Source organism: Haliotis rubra, unplaced genomic scaffold (genome assembly GCF_003918875.1).
Source record: "Haliotis rubra isolate DU_JTF1 unplaced genomic scaffold, ASM391887v1 Scf43, whole genome shotgun sequence".
In the NCBI taxonomy this organism is placed as follows: domain Eukaryota; kingdom Metazoa; phylum Mollusca; class Gastropoda; order Lepetellida; family Haliotidae; genus Haliotis; species Haliotis rubra.
This window is the reverse complement of record NW_025767113.1, coordinates 320,523-343,094: the sequence shown is the minus strand read 5'-3', so window position 1 is coordinate 343,094 and position 22,572 is coordinate 320,523. Positions and strand designations below refer to the sequence as shown.

Sequence of the window (22,572 nt, the reverse complement as noted above, 5' to 3'; positions counted from 1 at the left end):
TTGGCTGGACGGCTCCTCCTCCTACTCAGCGGCCGAAGCCAGCTGGCAGACTTGGGCGTAGGCTGCGCCCCGGAAGAAGAACTCGTCACGGGAGCACAGGGGCGAGAAACCCATGGTTGTTCCAACAAGGCTTTGGAGTCTTTGAAGGAAGTAGCTGCAGAACCTCCGGAAACAACGTCGCACCAAGCCGATACGGAAGGGCCAGCAAGGTCTGCTGGGTTGCCGCCGAGTAGCATGAGGTCGACAACCACAGCTTGCGCATTCCCATGACTGCGCACATCACCGTTGACGCAGCGGACCGCAAAGAGTCCCCGGTCAGGTGGGCCTGTACCTCAGTTAGTTGACGGAGGAGGACAACATTAGGAGAAACGTCACCCGTGCCCGCCTCCGCTTCCAGGGCCGACCTCTGAATCGAGGAGAGGTACGCCCCATGGACCACAACCCGAATCTGTTGCATGGCATTCCTGTAAACCTCCTCGTAGGTACGGTATGCCTGCCTCAGAGGGGCACCCAACTGGGCAAACAGTGGAACCAACTGCCCTTGTTTGGTAGCCGGAGCTGCACCCGAGGAAGCCGAGCCTTCCCTGAGGGCGACAGAGGTAAACACGCATTCGTCCCAGCAGTTACCGCTTCACAAGTTTGGGCAAATCGAACTGGAGTATAGAGCCAGCTAGTAACGGGTCCACAACATCCTGAACCAGGGACGGCAACATGCAAAGCTGCGTCTGAGAGGGCTGGCAGACGAGTCATGGCAGCTAGTTTGGTCCGCTGCGTCAACGGTGATGTGCGCAGTCATGGGAATGTGCAAGCTGTGGTTGTCGACCTCATGCTACTCGGCGGCAACCCAGCAGACCTTGCTGGCCCTTCCGTATCGGCTTAGTGCGACGTTGTCTGCCAGCTGGCTTCGGCCGCTGAGTAGGAGGAGGAGCCGTCCAGCCAAGGTTAAGGTTAAGGAGCAGACCTCTTCGTCTGGCTCCCAGCAGCCTTTTCGTGAACAGGGGGGGTCTGCCCCGACTTCGTGCAGGCTGTCTCCGTGAGTACGTCCCAGCCAGTTCACCTGCAAGGGACTACTTACGCACTCTTACCACACATCCCAGTCTCTCTTCCTACCACAGTGGGAGAAGGCAACACAAAACACTTGGGTGCTATCCACAGTCAGTGTCGGCCTTCTGCCGCTGTGGAAGCGAGGCCCGCCCGAGGCACTCCGGTGCCGTTCTGTCGGGTCAAGGCGGGTATTCTGTGCGACGAGGTTCAGGCTTTGCTGGACAAGTCCGCAATAGAGCGTGTATCACCAGGCGAGGAACAGGCGGGATTTTACTCCACGTACTTCCTCGTTCCGTAGAAAGACGGCAGGTTCCGTCCCATTCTCAACCTCAAGGGGTTGAATTGCATGTTAGAGGTTCCTCGCGTAAAGCCTCTCGGCTCCCAAGCCCAAGCCAGAATCCAGATCTGGAATGCCGAGCCACAGACAACAAGGGGAAGGAAAAGCCTGAGACACTCTCTGTTCCGGCCACCGACCGCATGCAAGGACCCCAGTCCCGAGACGCAAGAGGCTGCCCAGGCAGAACTGGAGCCTCCGCTCTCAAGGGGATAGGGTGCGCAGGGACCGGAACACCAGGAATACTCAACAGCCCCTGCGCTAGCACCGAGAGAGGGACTGGGTGTGAACCCTCCCTCTCCACGGTGGCCGAGGCTTCCAGACCCGAAGCCAACGGCAACGGAACGACAGAAGCCTCCAGGTTATCTACCCGAGCCCGGCGATCCCACCCCAAAACTCTCCGCCCCCCGTCCAGAGCCAGCGAGGAAGGCTTCTTTGCCTTTTTAGCTTTGGAGGGGGGCAGGTTCTCGGTTGGGTCCCCTCCCAGCTCTCTCAACTCTCGGAAGAAGAAAAAGTCGGCCGCCCGTCTCTTCTGGGCACGTGGGGAAAAACCAAGACAGGGTTCATAGACATCTGGGCTATGCCCTGCCTTTTCCAAGCAACACAAGCACTTGTAATGCTTGTCGGACGACGGTATACGTTGCCCACAGGCAATACACGCCGTAAACTCCTGAAAGCAAACACGCAACGCATGTAGCTAACAGCTAAACAACAGCAACATACACGCAGAGAACATTGAAAATATGTGAATGTGACAACGCAACATGAAATAATTGTATAATAGAGCAATATTTCAACCACGTAACACACCAACTTCCCACCATGGAATAGTAACACGTATGTAAACCACGGGAAGGCTAGCGTAAATTTTAATACAAAAGTCACATAAATGAGAAATAACCAACTGCAAAGTCAAAAGAGCGTTCTAAAGAACGAATAAAAATCATACATACAGTAGTTGAAGGCATTGCTTCAGTATTGAATGTTGCTTCAGTACTGAAAGTTGCTGTACAAGGCATTGCTTCAGTATTGAATGTTGCTTCAGTACTGAAAGTTGCTGTACAAGGCATTGCTTCAGTACTGAAAGTTGCTGTACAAGGCATTGCTTCAGTATTGAATGTTGCTTCAGTACTGAAAGTTGCTGTACAAGGCATTGCTTCAGTATTGAATGTTGCTTCAGTACTGAAAGTTGCTGTACAAGGCATTGCTTCAGTATTGAATGTTGCTTCAGTACTGAAAGTTGCTGTACAAGGCATTGCTTCAGTATTGAATGTTGCTTCAGTACTGAAAGTTGCTGTACAAGGCATTGCTTCAGTATAGAATGTTGCTTCAGTACTGAAAGTTGCTGTACAAGGCATTGCTTCAGTATTGAATGTTGCTTCAGTACTGAAAGTTGCTGTACAAGGCATTGCTTCAGTATTGAATGTTGCTTCAGTACTGAAAGTTGCTGTACAAGGCATTGCTTCAGTATTGAATGTTGCTTCAGTACTGAAAGTTGCTGTACAAGGCATTGCTTCAGTATTGAATGTTGCTTCAGTTGTTGCTGTCAAGGCATTGAAAGAATGTTGCTGTACAAGGCATTGCTTCAGTATTGAATGTTGCTTCAGTACTGAAAGTTGCTGTACAAGGCATTGCTTCAGTATTGAATGTTGCTTCAGTACTGAAAGTTGCTGTACAAGGCATTGCTTCAGTATTGAATGTTGCTTCAGTACTGAAAGCTGTACAAGGCATTGCTTCAGTATTGAATGTTGCTTCAGTACTGAAAGTTGCTGTACAAGGCATTGCTTCAGTATAGAATGTTGCTTCAGTACTGAAAGTTGCTTGTACAAGGCATTGCTTCAGTATTGAATGTTGCTTCAGTACTGAAAGTTGCTGTACAAGGCATTGCTTCAGTATTGAATGTTGCTTCAGTACTGAAAGTTGCTGTACAAGGCATTGCTTCAGTATTGAATGTTGCTTCAGTACTGAAAGTTGCTGTACAAGGCATTGCTTCAGTATTGAATGTTGCTTCAGTACTGAAAGTTGCTGTACAAGGCATTGCTTCAGTATTGAATGTTGCTTCAGTACTGAAAGTTGCTGTACAAGGCATTGCTTCAGTATTGAATGTTGCTTCAGTACTGAAAGTTGCTGTACAAGGCATTGCTTCAGTATTGAATGTTGCTTCAGTACTGAAAGTTGCTGTACAAGGCATTGCTTCAGTATTGAATGTTGCTTCAGTACTGAAAGTTGCTGTACAAGGCATTGCTTCAGTATTGAATGTTGCTTCAGTACTGAAAGTTGCTGTACAAGGCATTGCTTCAGTATAGAATGTTGCTTCAGTACTGAAAGTTGCTGTACAAGGCATTGCTTCAGTATTGAATGTTGCTTCAGTACTGAAAGTTGCTGTACAAGGCATTGCTTCAGTATTGAATGTTGCTTCAGTACTGAAAGTTGCTGTACAAGGCATTGCTTCAGTATATGAATGTTGCTTCAGTACTGAAAGTTGCTGTACAAGGCATTGCTTCAGTATTGAATGTTGCTTTGTATGCTTTAAATGTCTACAGTTTCACTTACGATAACAACAGTGCCAAACACCAAGAACCGGGCACTCCTGGCGAGGTCATAGTTCCTCAGTTCTTTCTTCTCCACTGCCAGTTGGCTGATTCCATCTCCTGCCATCATCAGGCTCCCTGCAGAGACACATGGGTCACACAAAGTTGAGTTGACCAAAACACAGATCACACAAAGGTGTATTAGGGTTAATAAATTTGCCATGACAAAAGGTTTAAGAGTCCCCTTTGAACCAGCAAAATAGAACACAGACAAGTCTAAATTATTCAATAATATATTGAGCAAACAATGAACAAGCTACAATGAATGACAATACAGATATCTAGTACGATGCAGTTGAGTCACAAATATAAAATATTGGGTCACAAATATAAAATATTAACTCACCAGAGTCTTGACATTTACAGTGAGAACAGTTATACTGACTGAAGGTTGTTTACAATGACAGTAGTTACATAGACAAACACGGTCTTGGAATGTTGACAGACAGACTTGGCGACAGCAGACAGATGTGTACAAGTCCAGTGATATGTGATATGTCCGTGTTATTCAGTGTCGCACAACACAACAACCAGACTTTATATATAGCTCTTACACAGTTATCGAAAGCATTCTAGTAAAGATACGCTGCATCTTTATCCACTCAGAACACTGCGGGATTTTCTCGAACAAAGCGATGTGACAAGACTCAGAAGTCAAAGCAAAATATAGCCAGCCAAGGGAGGCAACACTGAAGTGCTATCGAAAAGATGTACTGCTAAAAATACTATTACCATTGAACATATATTATGAAGATGTGACCCACAACTCACACTCAAAACTTTAAACATTGTGACCCATAATAGCTATCACTATGGGCACAATGTGTGAAGCCCATTTCTGGTGTCCCCATTGATGTTGCTGGAATATTGCTAAAAGCAGCGTAAAACCAAATTCAGTCAGTCAGTAACTATCACTAAATCAACGATATTACAAATTACAAAAGCACACTCTCATAACACCTGCTATACCGACATGGTAACGATGTCATCTGTGGGATGACTCCACACCCTGCTATACAGACAAGGTAACGATGTCATCTGTGGGATGACTCCACACCCTGCTACACTGACAAGGTAAGGATGTCATCTGTGGGATGACTCCACACCCTGCTACACTGACAAGGTAAGGATGTCATCTGTGGGATGACTCCACACCCTGCTACACTGACAAGGTAAGGATGTCATCTGTGGGATGACTCCACACCCTGCTACACTGACAAGGTAAGGAAGGATGTCATCTGTGGGATGACTCCACACCCTGCTACACTGACAAGGTAAGGATGTCATCTGTGGGATGACTCCACACCCTGCTACACTGACAAGGTAAGGATGTCATCTGTGGGATGACTCCACACCCTGCTACACTGACAAAGTAAGGATGTAAGGATGTCATCTGTGACAAGGATGACTCCACACCCTGCTACACTGACAAGGTAAGGATGTCATCTGTGGGATGACTCCACACAAGGTAAGGATGTCATCTGTAAGGATGACTCCACACCCTGTATACTGACAAGGTAAGGATGTCATCTGTGGGATGACTCCACACCCTGCTACACTGACAAGGTAAGGATGTCATCTGACAAGGTGGATGTGGGATGACTCCACTCCCTGCTATACACTGACAAGGTAAGGATGTCATCTGTGGGATGACTCCACACCCTGCTACACTGACAAGGTAAGGATGTCATCTGTGGGATGACTCCACTCCCTGCTATACTGACAAGGATGACTCCACACCCTGCTACACTGACAAGGTAAGGATGTCATCTGTGGGATGACTCCACACCCTGCTACACTGACAAGGTAAGGATGTCATCTGTGGGATGACTCCACACCCTGCTACAGGATAACTGACAAGGTAAGGATGTCATCTGTGGGATGACTCCACACCCTGCTACACTGACAAGGTAAGGATGTCATCTGTGGGATGACTCCACACCCTGCTACACTGACAAGGTAAGGATGTCATCTGTGGGATGACTCCACACACACTGCTATGTCACTGACAAGGTAAGGATGTCATCTGTGGGATGACTCCACACACCCTGCTATACTGACAAGGTAAGGATGTCATCTGTGGGATGACTCCACACCCTGCTACACTGACAAGGTAAGGATGTCATCTGTGGGATGACTCCACTCCCTGCTACACTGACAAGGTAAGGATGTCATCTGTGGGATGACTCCACACCCTGCTACACTGACAAGGTAAGGATGTCATCTGTCATCTGTGGGATGACTCCACACCCTGCTACACTGACAAGGTAAGGATGTCATCTGTGGGATGACTCAACACCCTGCTACACGGACAAGGTAAGGATGTCATCTGTGGGATGACTCCACACCCTGCTACACTGACAAGGTAAGGATGTCATCTGTGGGATGACTCCACACCCTGCTACACTGACAAGGTAAGGATGTCATCTGTGGGATGACTCCACACCCTGCTACACTGACAAGGTAAGGATGTCATCTGTGGGATGACTCCACACCCTGCTACACTGACAAGGTAAGGATGTCATCTGTGGGATGACTCCACACCCTGCTATACTGACAAGGTAAGGATGTCATCTGTGGGATGACTCCACACCCTGCTACACTGACAAGGTAAGGATGTCATCTGTGGGATGACTCCACACCTGCTACACTGACAAGGATGTCAAGGATGTCATCTGTGGGATGACTCCACACCCTGCTACACTGACAAGGTAAGGATGTCATCTGTGGGATGACTCCACACCCTGCTACACTGACAAGGTAAGGATGTCATCTGTGGGATGACTCCACACCCTGCTATAGGATGTGACAAGGTAGGTAAGGATGTCATCTGTGGGATGACTCCACACCCTGCTACACTGACAAGGTAAGGATGTCATCTGTGGGATGACTCCACACCCTGCTACACTGACAAGGTAAGGATGTCATCTGTGGAATGACTCCACTCCCTGCTATACCGACAAGGTAAGGATGTCATCTGTGTGATGACTCCAATGCCTGCTACACTGACATGGTAAGGATGTCATCTGTGGGATGACTCCACACCCTGCTACACTGACAAGGTAAGGATGTCATCTGTGGGATGACTCCACACCCTGCTACACTGACAAGGTAAGGATGTCATCTGTGGATGATGACTCCACACCCTGCTACACTGACAAGGTAAGGATGTCATCTGTGGGATGACTCCACACCCTGCTACCCACTGACAAGGTATCTGGATGTCATCTGTGGGATGACTCCACACCCTGCTATACTGACAAGGTAAGGATGTCATCTGTGGGATGACTCCACACCCTGCTACACTGACAAGGTAAGGGATGTGGGAAGATGACTCCACACCCTGCTACACTGACAAGGGATGTCATCTGTGGGATGACTCCACACCCTGCTACACTGACAAGGTAAGGATGTCATCTGTGGGATGACTCCACACCCTGCTACACTGACAAGGTAAGGATGTCATCTGTGGGATGACTCCACACCCTGCTACACTGACAAGGTAAGGATGTCATCTGTGGGATGACTCCACACCCTGCTACACTGACAAGGTAAGGATGTCATCTGTGGGATGACTCCACACACCCTGCTACACTGACAAGGTAAAGATGTCATCTGTGGGATGACTCCACACCCTGCTACACTGACAAGGTAAGGATGTCATCTGTGGGATGACTCCACACCCTGCTACACTGACAAGGTAAGGATGTCATCTGTGGGATGACTCAACACCCTGCTACACTGACAAGGTAAGGATGTCATCTGTGGGATGACTCCACACCCTGCTACACTGACAAGGTAAGGATGTCATCTGTGGGATGACTCCACACCCTGCTACACTGACAAGGTAAGGATGTCATCTGTGGGATGACTCCACACCCTGCTACACTGACAAGGTAAGGATGTCATCTGTGGGATGACTCCACACCCTGCTACACTGACAAGGTAAGGATGTCATCTGTGGGATGACTCCACACCCTGCTACACTGACAAGGTAAGGATGTCATCTGTGTGATGACTCCACACCCTGCTACACTGACATGGTAAGGATGTCATCTGTGGGATGACTCCACACCCTGCTACACTGACAAGGTAAGGATGTCATCTGTGGGATGACTCCACACCCTGCTATACTGACAAGGTAAGGATGTCATCTGTGGGATGACTCCACACCCTGCTACACTGACAAGGTAAGGATGTCATCTGTGGGATGACTCCACACCCTGCTACACTGACAAGGTAAGGATGTCATCTGTGGGATGACTCCACACCCTGCTATGTGGGATGACAAGGGTATCTGGATGTCATCTGTGGGATGACTCCAACACCCTGCTACACTGACAAGGTAAGGATGTCATCTGTGGGATGACTCCACACCCTGCTACACTGACAAGGTAAGGATGTCATCTGTGGGATGACTCCACACCCTGCTACACTGACAAGGTAAGGATGTCATCTGTGGAATGACTCCACTCCCTGCTATACCGACAAGGTAAGGATGTCATCTGTGGGATGACTCCACACCCTGCTACACTGACAAGGTAAGGATGTCATCTGTGGGATGACTCCACATCCCTGCTATGACAAGGTAAGGATGTCATCTGTGGGATGACTCCACACCCTGCTACACTGACAAGGTAAGGATGTCATCTGTGGGATGACTCCACACCCTGCTACACTGACAAGGTAAGGATGTCATCTGTGGGATGACTCCACACCCTGCTACACTGACAAGGTAAGGATGTCATCTGTGGGATGACTCCACACCCTGCTATACTGACAAGGTAAGGATGTCATCTGTGGGATGACTCCACACCCTGCTACACTGACAAGGTAAGGATGTCATCTGTGGGATGACTCCACACCCTGCTACACTGACAAGGTAAGGATGTCATCTGTGGGATGACTCCACACCCTGCTACACTGACAAGGTAAGGATGTCATCTGTGGGATGACTCCACACCCTGCTATACTGACAAGGTAAGGGATGTCATCTGTGGGATGACTCCACACCCTGCTACACTGACAAGGTAAGGATGTCATCTGTGGGATGACTCCACACCCTGCTACACTGACAAGGTAAGGATGTCATCTGTGGGATGACTCCACACCCTGCTACACTGACAAGGTAAGGATGTCATCTGTGGGATGACTCCACACCCTGCTACACTGACAAGGTAAGGATGTCATCTGTGGGATGACTCCACACCCTGCTACACTGACAAGGTAAGGATGTCATCTGTGGGATGACTCCACACCCTGCTACACTGACAAGGTAAGGATGTCATCTGTGGGATGACTCCACACCCTGCTACACTGACAAGGTAAGGATGTCATCTGTGGGATGACTCCACACCCTGCTACACTGACAAGGTAAGGATGTCATCTGTGGGATGACTCCACACCCTGCTACACTGACAAGGTAAGGATGTCATCTGTGGGATGACTCCACACCCTGCTACACTGACAAGGTAAGGATGTCATCTGTGGGATGACTCCACACCCTGCTACACTGACAAGGTAAGGATGTCATCTGTGGGATGACTCCACACCCTGCTACACTGACAAGGTAAGGATGTCATCTGTGGGCATGACTCCACACCCCCTGCTACATCTGACAAGGTAAGGATGTCATCTGTGGGATGACTCCACACCCTGCTACTACACTGACAAGGTAAGGATCATCATCTGTGGGATGTCAACTGTGGGATGACTCCACACCCTGCTACACCGACAAGGTAAGGATGTCATCTGTGGGATGACTCCACACCCTGCTACACTGACAAGGTAAGGATGTCATCTGTGGGATGACTCCACACCCTGCTACACTGACAAGGTAAGGATGTCATCTGTGGGATGACTCCACACCCTGCTACACTGACAAGGTAAGGATGTCATCTGTGGGATGACTCCACACCCTGCTATACTGACAAGGTAAGGATGTCATCTGTGGGATGACTCCACACCCTGCTACACTGACAAGGTAAGGATGTCATCTGTGGGATGACTCCACACCCTGCTACACTGACAAGGTAAAGATGTCATCTGTGGGATGACTCCACACCCTGCTACACTGACAAGGTAAGGATGTCATCTGTGGGATGACTCCACACCCTGCTACACTGACAAGGTAAGGATGTCATCTGTGGGATGACTCCACACCCTGCTACACTGACAAGGTAAGGATGTCATCTGTGGGATGACTCCACACCCTGCTACACTGACAAGGTAAAGGATGTCATCTGTGGGATGACTCCACACCCTGCTACACTGACAAGGTAAGGATGTCATCTGTGGGATGACTCCACACCCTACTACACTGACAAGGTAAGGATGTCATCTGTGGGATGACTCCACACCCTGCTACACTGACAAGGTAAGGATGTCATCTGTGGGATGACTCCACACCCTGCTACACTGACAAGGTAAGGATGTCATCTGTGGGATGACTCCACACCCTGCTACACTGACAAGGTAAGGATGTCATCTGTGGATGACTCCACACCCTGCTACACTGACAAGGTAAGGATGTCATCTGTGGGATGACTCCACACCCTGCTACACTGACAAGGTAAGGATGTCATCTGTGGGATGACTCCACACCCTGCTACATGGACAAGGTAAGGATGTCATCTGTGGGATGACTCCACACCCTGCTACACTGACAAGGTAAGGATGTCATCTGTGGGATGACTCCACACCCTGCTACACTGACAAGGTAAGGATGTCATCTGTGGGATGACTCCACACCCTGCTACACTGACAAGGTAAGGATGTCATCTGTGGGATGACTCCACACCCTGCTACACTGACAAGGTAAGGATGTCATCTGTGGGATGACTCAACACCCTGCTACACTGACAAGGTAAGGATGTCATCTGTGGGATGACTCCACACCCTGCTACACTGACAAGGTAAGGATGTCATCTGTGGGATGACTCCACACCCTGCTACACTGACAAGGTAAGGATGTCATCTGTGGGATGACTCCACACCCTGCTACACTGACAAGGTAAGGATGTCATCTGTGGGATGACTCCACACCCTGCTACACTGACAAGGTAAGGATGTCATCTGTGGGATGACTCCACACCCTGCTACACTGACAAGGTAAGGATGTCATCTGTGGGATGACTCCACAGATGACTCCACTGACAAGGTAAGGATGTCATCTGTGGGATGACTCCACACCCTGCTACACTGACAAGGTAAGGATGTCATCTGTGGGATGACTCCACACCCTGCTACACTGACAAGGTAAGGATGTCATCTGTGGGATGACTCCACACCCTGCTGCTACACTGACAAGGTAAGGATGTCATCTGTGGGATGACTCCACACCCTGCTACACTGACAAGGTAAGGATGTCATCTGTGGGATGACTCCACACCCTGCTACACTGACAAGGTAAGGATGTCATCTGTGGGATGACTCCACACCCTGCTACACTGACAAGACAAGGTAAGGATGTCATCTGTGGGATGACTCCACAGGATGCTACACTGACAAGGTAAGGATGTCATCTGTGGGATGACTCCACACCCTGCTACACTGACAAGGTAAGGATGTCATCTGTGGGATGACTCAACACCCTGCTACACTGACAAGGTAAGGATGTCATCTGTGGGATGACTCAACACCCTAAGGATGTCATCTGTGATGTCATCTGTGGGATGACTCCACACCCTGCTACACTGACAAGGTAAGGATGTCATCTGTGGGATGACTCCACACCCTGCTACACTGACAAGGTAAGGATGTCATCTGTGGGATGACTCCACACCCTGCTACACTGACAAGGTAAGGATGTCATCTGTGGGATGACTCCACACCCTGCTACACTGACAAGGTAAGGATGTCATCTGTGGGATGACTCCACACCCTGCTACACTGACAAGGTAAGGATGTCATCTGTGGGATGACTCCACACCCTGCTACACTGACAAGGTAAGGATGTCATCTGTGGGATGACTCCACACCCTGCTACACTGACAAGGTAAGGATGTCATCTGTGGATGACTCCACACCCTGCTACACTGACAAGGTAAGGATGTCATCTGTGGGATGACTCCACACCCTGCTACACTGACAAGGTAAGGATGTCATCTGTGGGATGTCATCTGTGGGATGACTCCACTCCCTGCTACACTGACAAGGTAAGGATGTCATCTGTGGGATGACTCCACACCCTGCTACACTGACAAGGTAAGGATGTCATCTGTGGGATGACTCCACACCCTGCTACACTGACAAGGTAAGGATGTCATCTGTGGGGTGACTCCACACCCTGCTACACTGACAAGGTAAGGATGTCATCTGTGGGATGACTCCACACCCTGCTACACGGACAAGACAAGGATGTCAAGGATGTCATCTGTGGGATGACTCCACACCCTGCTACACTGACAAGGTAAGGATGTCATCTGTGGGATGACTCCACACCCTGCTACACTGACAAGGTAAGGATGTCATCTGTGGGGTGACTCCACACCCTGCTACACTGACAAGGTAAGGATGTCATCTGTGGGATGACTCCACACCCTGCTACACGGACAAGGTAAGGATGTCATCTGTGGGACAAGGTGACAAGGTAAGGATGTCATCTGTGGGATGACTCCACACCCTGCTACACTGACAAGGTAAGGATGTCATCTGTGGGATGACTCCACACCCTGCTACACTGACAAGGTAAGGATGTCATCTGTGGGATGACTCCACACCCTGCTACACTGACAAGGTAAGGATGTCATCTGTGGGATGACTCCACACCCTGCTACACTGACAAGGTAAGGATGTCATCTGTGGGATGACTCCACCCCTGCTACACTGACAAGGTAAGGATGTCATCTGTGGGATGACTCCACACCCTGCTACACTGACAAGGTAAGGATGTCATCTGTGGGATGACTCCACACCCTGCTACACTGACAAGGTAAGGATGTCATCTGTGGGATGACTCCACACCCTGCTACACTGACAAGGTAAAGATGTCATCTGTGGCATGACTCCACACCCTGCTACACTGACAAGGTAAGGATGTCATCTGTGGCATGACTCCACACCCTGCTACACGGACAAGGTAAGGATGTCATCTGTGGCATGACTCCACACCCTGCTACACTGACAAGGTAAGGATGTCATCTGTGGCATGACTGCACACCCTGCTACACTGACAAGGTAAGGATGTCATCTGTGGCATGACTCCACACCCTGCTACACTGACAAGGTAAGGATGTCATCTGTGGCATGACTCCACACCCTGCTACACTGACAAGGTAAGGATGTCATCTGTGGCATGACTCCACACCCTGCTACACTGACAAGATAAGGATGTCATCTGTTGGGTGACTGCACACCCTGCTACACTGACAAGGTAAGGATGTCATCTGTGGCAAGCCGGCATGATGGCATGACTCCACGAACTGCCGCACATTTCCTCTCTGGTTTTAAACGAATGGTGTATACTCCAGTTGTAATTGAGTAAAGCCCAGCTTGTCTGCTGGGTGTCAGCATGTGTTACCTGTTGTGGCGCACATTGTCCCCATTGGGTACTTGTTGAGTACCCGGAGATACGATCGCCATATCCCCGCCATGCTTAACTTGCAGCAGAATACCCTTCTCTCGTCATCAGCTCGCTGCCTCACAGACTTCTACCGACGGATACTCGTGGTGTCGCTTGTTGAAGTGCGCATGCGTGTAGCAGCCGACAACTTTACTGCAATGTTCCAGATAGAATCTAGCGAGCAGTCGTTATGTATGTCATCTGGAATACAGCTCGAATTGGCCGTCAACAAGCCGCAATTGTCATATGAGGCAACGTTAACCGGTCTGGGCTTATTTTCGGAACGAAATCACATTGTTTATCTTCTATAGCACGCCCCCCAGGATGGCGTTGGCAGTTGCCATGGAAAACTGTGCTTGTTTCACTCATCTTATTTCAGATTTATATAGACAGGGCCTACTATGTGTAAATTAAACAAGTATGCGCAAGTAAACAGGCTAATGTGGACATCGATTAGATTCATGAAAATTCTCTGCAATACCCACCCCTAGTAATCCATGCTTGTCGCAAGAAGCGACTAACGTGATCAGGTGGTCTGGCTCACTGACGTGTTTGACATGTGTCATTGTATCCCGAATGCGCAGATCGGTGCTCATGCAGTTGATCACTGGATTGTTTGGTCCAGACTTGATTATTTACAGACCACCGCCCTATAGCTGTAATATTGCTGAGTGCGGCGTAAAACTAAACTCACTCACTCACCTTTTTGACAAAGGCAAAATTGTAACCTTTGACGACAATACGTCTAGACAGATCAATGTCAAAATGTAAATCTATTACAATGTTGATTTTATCTACCATATTAAGAATAGAAAATCGTGTGACTTTTAATTTCATATAATTTCATATAGCCTAAACAGCCTAAACAAGTGCTCTACACAGCTTCTACACAAATCGTACAGGGCTAATTCAACTATTACTTCGTTGAATGTTGAGAGATTCTATAGCATGAGGTGTAAGCCTTTCTATTGAGCTATAATTTTTGGAGCGCTTCTTTCCCCAGGGTTTCCCCAAGATTGGTTATGTATCCACACTGCCGTGTTGACCTGAAATGGGAAAGCTGCATACATTTACAATGACAGAAAGGGACCCAAAATATATCCATTGTACATGATAACATAAAGCGTATTGTTGCGAATAGAGATACACTGTTTCATTGCCATCGTTATTATAATGTGCCTGGAGACCGTATTCGATATATATAATGCACGCAGGTTATGTAGTATTGTACGTATTGTGTACACAGTAGACTACTATAATTGCTCATTATTTCCTTTTTGTAGTCAATAATTTAGAATACCATTTTTCTTAATGTTCATAAATATATGCTGTTTTGAAACATTGAAAAACATTCAATTCTTCTCTTCAAAGGAATGTAATGTAACGGTTTGTTGATATATAATATTACAATTCAGTACATGACAATTGTTCCACCAGTGTGAAATAATGATGTATCAACCGCTTGTAGCATCTGTATGGCAGCTGCTTTGACAAGCACGAACATCTGGACTCGTTTATTGTTTATGCACCTGAACCAGCTGATTTATTGAAGCCCGTGAAACAATGCTGGGGTCATCAAGGTCAAGGGTAAGTTATGAACTTATATAATTTCAAGTTATTATCTAATAAGGGGTAATTATCAAAATGTTATCATCACCCCATACCGTTGTACACGTTAACGTCTTATAGAAGTTCAAAAAACAGGGTTCGTACAGATTATCGGTGTGCGGACAAAAACCCCTGTGGACAAAAAGCCCTAGGACAAACCCCCCACCATGTAGGGTGAATTCCAAATGAATAATGAAGATAGTTTATCAGTCAAATATTTATTCAGCCGATCTGAGCACTAATTTGCCTCTCAACACAACCTGATGTTATGTCCGACACCGATCAGAAAGTCTTCAATGGAGATCTTAGCATCTCTTCGATCGGAACATAGGTTCAACAACCTTGAAGCCCTGTAGTCTCTTGATTTGATGGTTGTCTTGTCTGGACGTACTCCTCGGGCATACTGGTGGAGGAGAGTTGACACCAAGCACTCGTCTCTTTGGAAACCCTGGACAATAGACCACACTGAAGGATTGTCATGGCCAACTAGCTTCTTGAAACCTGAATTCCAAGATTCGCAGATGTTGTTGGTTTTGCTGTCTCCCCTTAGTGTGGCCTTAAGGACGTTAGTTTATGGAGCATATACTTATACCAGTTGTAATATGACAGTGAGTTGATAGTGAGTTGAAATACTTAATAATATGTACATAAATTTATATAAATACTAAGTTGATTAATTAAGCTTTTAATACTCTTGAAGTCAGTTAATCCTAATCAATAATGAAGCGTCATCCTCAATAATGTTTACAAACTAAATACTAAGTTAATTAATGAAGCCTGTTAATCCCTATCCCTGATAATCTCTATTACTGATTTAATAAAAACATATCACTTAAGCCAATCACTCAGTAGTTAAAACATGTTTGGGGGTTTTGTCCACAGGTCTTCATTTGGGTTTTATGTCCTTGTGGGTTTTGTCCTAGGGAGCTTTTGTCCAAGGGGTTTTTGTCCACAGGGGGTTTTGTCCTACAATCAGATTATCAGCCGTCAAGTTTAAGGCCTTTTTAGGGGCTTTTCAAGGCCCAATCAATAATTTTGAGGAACTATACATCGCGGCATTGGTAGATTAATTAACACTGCCATTGCAAGGCATTTGTTTTATGTATTAGTTTTCGGTAAAATCATAACTTGACAAGTTGTGCTAAAAAAGACCTTTTTAAGGCCAAGCACAGCAAAATAGGCCTTTTCAAGGCTAATACGGTTTGAGGGCCTTATAATGGTCGAAATATCCCAATTTAAGGCCTTTTCAAACCCGTGCGAACCCTGATAAATTTTCATCGGGTTTTCCAGCTAACATTTTATAATAATAATAAACATAATAGTTAATTTATATGGCGCATATTTCATGCACAATGCATGCTCAAGGCACTCGTGTCAAGACGAGAAGGCTCTTTGGAAAAGATGGTTCTTTAGTGCTGTTCGAAAGGCTGAAAGTTCTTTTATTTCTCTCAAAATGTTGTGGGAGATGATTCCACTCCGGCACTGCAGCATAAAAAATGTTCTTTGACCAAATTGAACTGTTCTGATTTTAGGAATGCACAGGAGGTTATGTTTCTTGGAGAGGAGGGATCTTGTTGGATAAGGAGAAACTTTATGGATGAACAACTACTTTATTCAGGTGATGCGACGTTTAGATACAGATTCTTGTATCATTTGATTTGTTTGAGCGGCATTCTTGAATTTAGTGGTATAGAGATGACAGAACTATATGGATGATCAGCTTCTTTATTTTCACAATAGCGACGTTTCGGAACAGGTTCTTATGCCGTATACCGAAACGTTGCCATCTCTTGTATACGTGTCAAGCAAGTATGGGTGAGGGAAAAACAGGGTTATAAAGGTGAGATTACAGAGTGTACAGTGGTACATATATAACAAGAAATTTCTGAAATAATTACTCGACACGAATCTTCTCCAACATGTTTCACTTTTATCTTCTTCTCCATTTATTTCAGAAATGTCTTGTTATAGGACAACTACTAACTGCTACAATCTCCCTGAAGAGTAAACAATGAAACATGTTGGAGAAAAAGGCACCGTTTTTGTTGAACTATCTGATATTTATGACTGAACACCTGTACTATTCTGGACATTCATGCGTATGTATATGATTCATAAAGTTCTGTCATCTCTATACCACCAACTTCTAGATGCCACTCAAACAAATCAAACGATACACGATTCTGTATCGCATCACTAATCTGTATCGCACCACTAATCTGTATCGCACCACTAATCTGTATCGCACCACTAATCTGTATCGCATCACCTGGAACTTGTTCAATCATAACTGAAGACTGCAAATTTACATTTTGTGAAGACAAACTATTTACTAAGAAAACCAACGTGAACTGACGCAGCAAAAATGTTATATATGTTTAAAAATGTGCGGGATGTTGTGAGCATTACATTGCAGAAACTGGAATGCAACTAAAGGACCGAGTCACTGTACACAGACAACAAATTCGAGATCCTAATGTGCGATGTATAAATGTAAGCAAACACATTGATGAATGCGGGAATGGCCAGTTTACTATCTTTCCGTTTTATCAATTGTTTAACAATGATACATTATTATGGATGGAAAAAGAACAAATGTTCATAAGGTTGTTTAAACTTATGCTTAATTCAAAAGTATAAGTTTGTAACCTTCTCAATGTAACTCAGGATGTATTTGTGCACTGAAACCATAATGCATACACGTCCACCACTATTGTTTCTAACTATGACGTCAAAACACGATGAGGTCACAAACGTAACCTTACTGTCACCCATGACTACGTTTTACGTCTCCCACTATAGTCACTAACTGCAACGTCATACGCACGATGACAACTTAGCTGTTACCGTTATGCGTCGCCTATGACGACACTCAGCTTTCATTGTACAGAGAAAGAGAGGTTTAATGTATATTTAAGTCTCACTTTCTGTACATTGCCATGTAATACAAACATTTTGGCGAAGTTTAAAAGTACAGAAACCACCAGGTAGGTTATGGGAGACTAATAAAACTAATAAACAGTCATACATACATACATACATACATACATACAGACAGACATACAGACATACATACATACATACATACATACATACATACATACATACATACAGACAGACATACAGACAGACATACATACATACATACGGATACACACATACATACATACATACATACATACAGACATACATACATACATACATACATACATACATACATACATACATACATACATACATACATACATACATACATACATACATACATACATACATACATACATACATACATACATACATACATACATACAGACATACAGACATACATACATACATACATACATACATACACATACATACATACATACATACATACATACATACATACATACATACATACATACATACATACAGACATACATACATACATACATACATACATACATACATACATACATACATACATACATACATACATACATACATACATACATACATACATACATACATACATACATACATACAGACATACATACAGACATACATACAGACATACATACATACATACAGACATACATACATACATACATACAGACATACATACACATACATACATACAGACATACATACAGACATACATACATACATACAGACAGACATACAGACAGACAGACAGACAGACAGACAGACAGACAGACAGACAGACATACATACATACATACATACATACATACATACATACGTTCATGATTGCAATAATTATAGACCAGTTCATGATTGCAATAATTATAGACCAGTAGCCTTGACATTTTCTCTTTCTAAGGTATTTGAAAAATGTGTATTTAAGCATGTTTATAATTTTTTCTTGGATAATGATATTATAACCACCTCACAGTCGGGATTCAAACCTGGAGATTCAACTGTTTATCAGTTAACTGAATTATACCATGTGATTTCCAAAGCCTTGGATGATGGAAAGGAAGTTCGTGCTATATTCTGCGATATTAGCAAAGCATTTGATCGTGTTTGGCACGAGGGTTTACTATTAAAATTAAAGTCAACAGGGATAAGCGGTTATCTTTTGGATTGGTTTGGGAGCTACCTTAGTAATAGGAAACAAGCCGTAGTAATTAATGGCTACATGTCAAATTATAGACCTGTTCTAGCTGGAGTTCCTCAGGGCTCAGTTTTAGGACCTCTGTTATTCCTCGTTTATATCAATGACTTGACTCACGGGATAACAAGTAATATTAAACTTTTTGCTGATGACACTTCCTTATATGTAATTATTGAAGACCCTGAATTCTCAACCGCTATAGTGAATAGTGACTTAGAACGTATAACAGACTGGGCTGATAAATGGCACGTGAAATTTAGTTCTACCAAAACTGAAGCCATGCTATTTTCGACTAAAATTAATTCTAGTCCTAAATTACCTCTTCGAATGAATGATGTTCTTATACTTGAAGTAAGTGATCATAAACACCTAGGGCTGGTTCTTCAGGAAGATGGAAAGTGGCACAAACATATTGATTATCTTGTCCGTAAAGTGAGCCCACTAATTAATTGCTTGCGTAGTCTAAAATACAGGTTAAATCGAAGAACGCTTGAAATTATGTACAAATCTTTTATCTTACCCATATTTGACTACTGCAATAACATTTGGGATAATTGTAACAAAGAACAAGTAAAATGCTAGAAAACCTACACTTGGATGCTCTTCGAACAATATGTGGAGCAGTACGAGGAACTAGTCACGAAAAGCTTTACAGGGAAACGGGTTATTGCTCATTGTCTGACAGGCGACATTATCATAAATTATGTATATATTACAAAATGGTCAATGGGCTGACTCCTAAATACCTATCATTATGGGTCCCACCTAGTATCTCCAGCATAACAGGATATAACCTTCGTAACTCCAACGACTTTCAGACAAATGCTGGGCGCTTATCCCAGTATAACCGATCTTTCCTGCCTTCTGTTGTTAAAGCATGGAATGCACTTGATATCAATATCAGAAATGTAGATTCCCTATCTAGGTTTAAACAATTGATTTCCACAGATATTCAGATTTCTTCAAATTTTATATACATTGCTAGTTATGGCCAGCGACAATACCAAGTGATCCTATCCAGAATTAGGCTAGGTTGTAGTGATTTAAAATCACACTTATTTGACAGATTCCTGATTGATGATCCCACTTGTTCATGTGGCCACAACAGAGAAGATGCTATCCATTTTTTTCTGTCATGTCCCCGCTATGCCCAGTTTAGACTCGACAAATACTTTGTCCTTAACCACCTCAGCATATATACCATACTTCACGGCAATGACGATTTATCTCCTTTAGACAATGAAAACCTAATAAAATCCGTACAGAATTATATAACTGAAACTAACCGCTTTACGGAATTCAAGTAACAACCTATAAACATAAAATGCACTTGGTATCTTGTTCTTTATTTTCTTTTCTTTATTTTTATTTTGTTTTGATTCATTCATTAATGTCCTAATGTCTGCTCCATAGAATTAAGTCAAGGTAATAATGAATTATATGCGGAGAAGCATTGACATAGGCCATATGGCCTGTTTGCTAATCCTAATTCCATTTTCTTATGTTGTGTACTATGAAAAATGTAATTATTAATGGAAATAAAATACTGTTTAAATCACATACACATACATACATACATACATACATACATACATACATACATACATACATACATACATACATACATACATACATACATACATACATACATACATACCTACCTACCTACCTACCTACCTACCTACCTACCTACCTACCTACCTACCTACCTACCTACCTACCTACCTACCTACCTACCTACCTACCTACCTACCTACCTACCTACACACACACACACACACACACATACATACATACGCACGCACGCACGCACGCACGCACGCACACACACATAAATACTGTGTACTAACATACACACAAATTAACACACATACTACAGCTCACACATACACGTACCTATCTACCTACACACATGCACACGATATATAGGTAATGTTGCTGTAACATTTTTGAAATAACCTTAAAAGACGTAACACTATTGTTGTGTGGACGTTGTATAATGGCGTCACCAGTGTACAACCTTCCCACAACAATGAGAAGGTTTGTTGGCAAATGGAACTTAACCTCGCTTATACGGGTCAGTACTTGATGAAGAGAAATAGTAACGGAGATAGATGTCCCTGTGCTTGCATATTCAACTGTACCTGGGGGTGTTCCAGAATGAAATCGACGTTTGACATTTGCCCAATCTTGCCGTTGGTTCCCCCCCCAGTTAGTTTAGAAATTCATCTTCGATGTAACCATATATATACACCCGTGCATAAATTAAGCACTACCTTATTTGGAAAATAAGATGTGATGCTACAGAAAAGTTAGGGTATAGCCATCAATTTAATCAACTTGTAGTTACAGAAGCTTTATCCATTGACAGTTTTACAAATACCACAACCTTTTCTATTCTTTATGAAAGAATATGTTGATGAAAATGTGATGGGACTGAATTTTTACCCAAAATAACTATTCCTCTCCTGCTCAAACTACACAATTAAATTAAGTTTTGACTTAAAATAGCAATTCTTTTATATTAGATGGCTAACTGACAAAAACTGAAATTAATACAATTTTGGAATAAATCTTTTATGATTTTGAGTTCATTGTATTGAATGAACACTTTTCCTTGCCGGATACTGATAATTACAGCTGAAATCTGTTTGTTTTGTTTGGAAAGCAACTTTTACTGCATTTAAAATTTGTACTTTTTTATAGTTTGACTGTAACTTTTCCTATATCTTAGTTTACAAACTTTCATCCATTCACAATAAATAAGAATATATAGGCCACATAACAAACAATTATTACTTTCACTTTTCAAAATAAGGTAACTTGTTTTCGGACAGAAAAACACCTATTTTAAATTTAGGCAGTTATCCTAATTAAAGTACATGGAAATTTCAATGATGTTTTAATTTTTTAAATGTTAAATGCTTGCTCTATCAAATTATCAAGGTTATTTTTTGGAAGGCGTTTAGAATTTCATTTCAGACAAAATTAATTGGTAAAAATACAGGGGGGTGCTTATTTTATGCACAGATGTATATATCCATAACATATAGTGAGTGCCTTAATTGAGTCTAAACTTTTGATGTGTAGTATATGAAGCTCACCTGCCACACAGCCCAAGTTCTGAACTGTTTATTTAAGACATAAATAAAGGTCATCTAAACCAGAATTATCTTTTGTTCACGATATTGCTGTCAATCATTTTTTTAACTGATCCGGAAAATGGATTGTGGAGCATAAAATGCATAGACTATGTTGCTGCTGTCACTCTTGCCCTCAATGTTAACTTTGACAGTGAAATGACAATACGTTATTA

The 22,572-nt window shown here is 44.0% G+C and overlaps 1 protein-coding gene across 1 annotated transcript in view; it reads right to left on the bottom strand.

Annotated features, from left to right (window-relative positions):
* Positions 1-13,671, bottom strand: part of LOC124288974 (protein Mpv17-like) — a 30,147-nt gene extending 16,476 nt beyond the window's left edge. Inside the window, exons 1-2 of the mRNA XM_046725573.1 lie at positions 13,490-13,671; positions 3,932-4,047 (exon numbers count right to left, since the gene is read on the bottom strand). Coding sequence (XP_046581529.1) covers positions 3,932-4,047; positions 13,490-13,562 — 189 coding nt within the window. The 5' untranslated portion in view covers positions 13,563-13,671. The remainder of the gene's footprint in view (positions 1-3,931; positions 4,048-13,489) is intronic.
* Between the last annotated feature and the right edge of the window lie 8,901 nt (positions 13,672-22,572).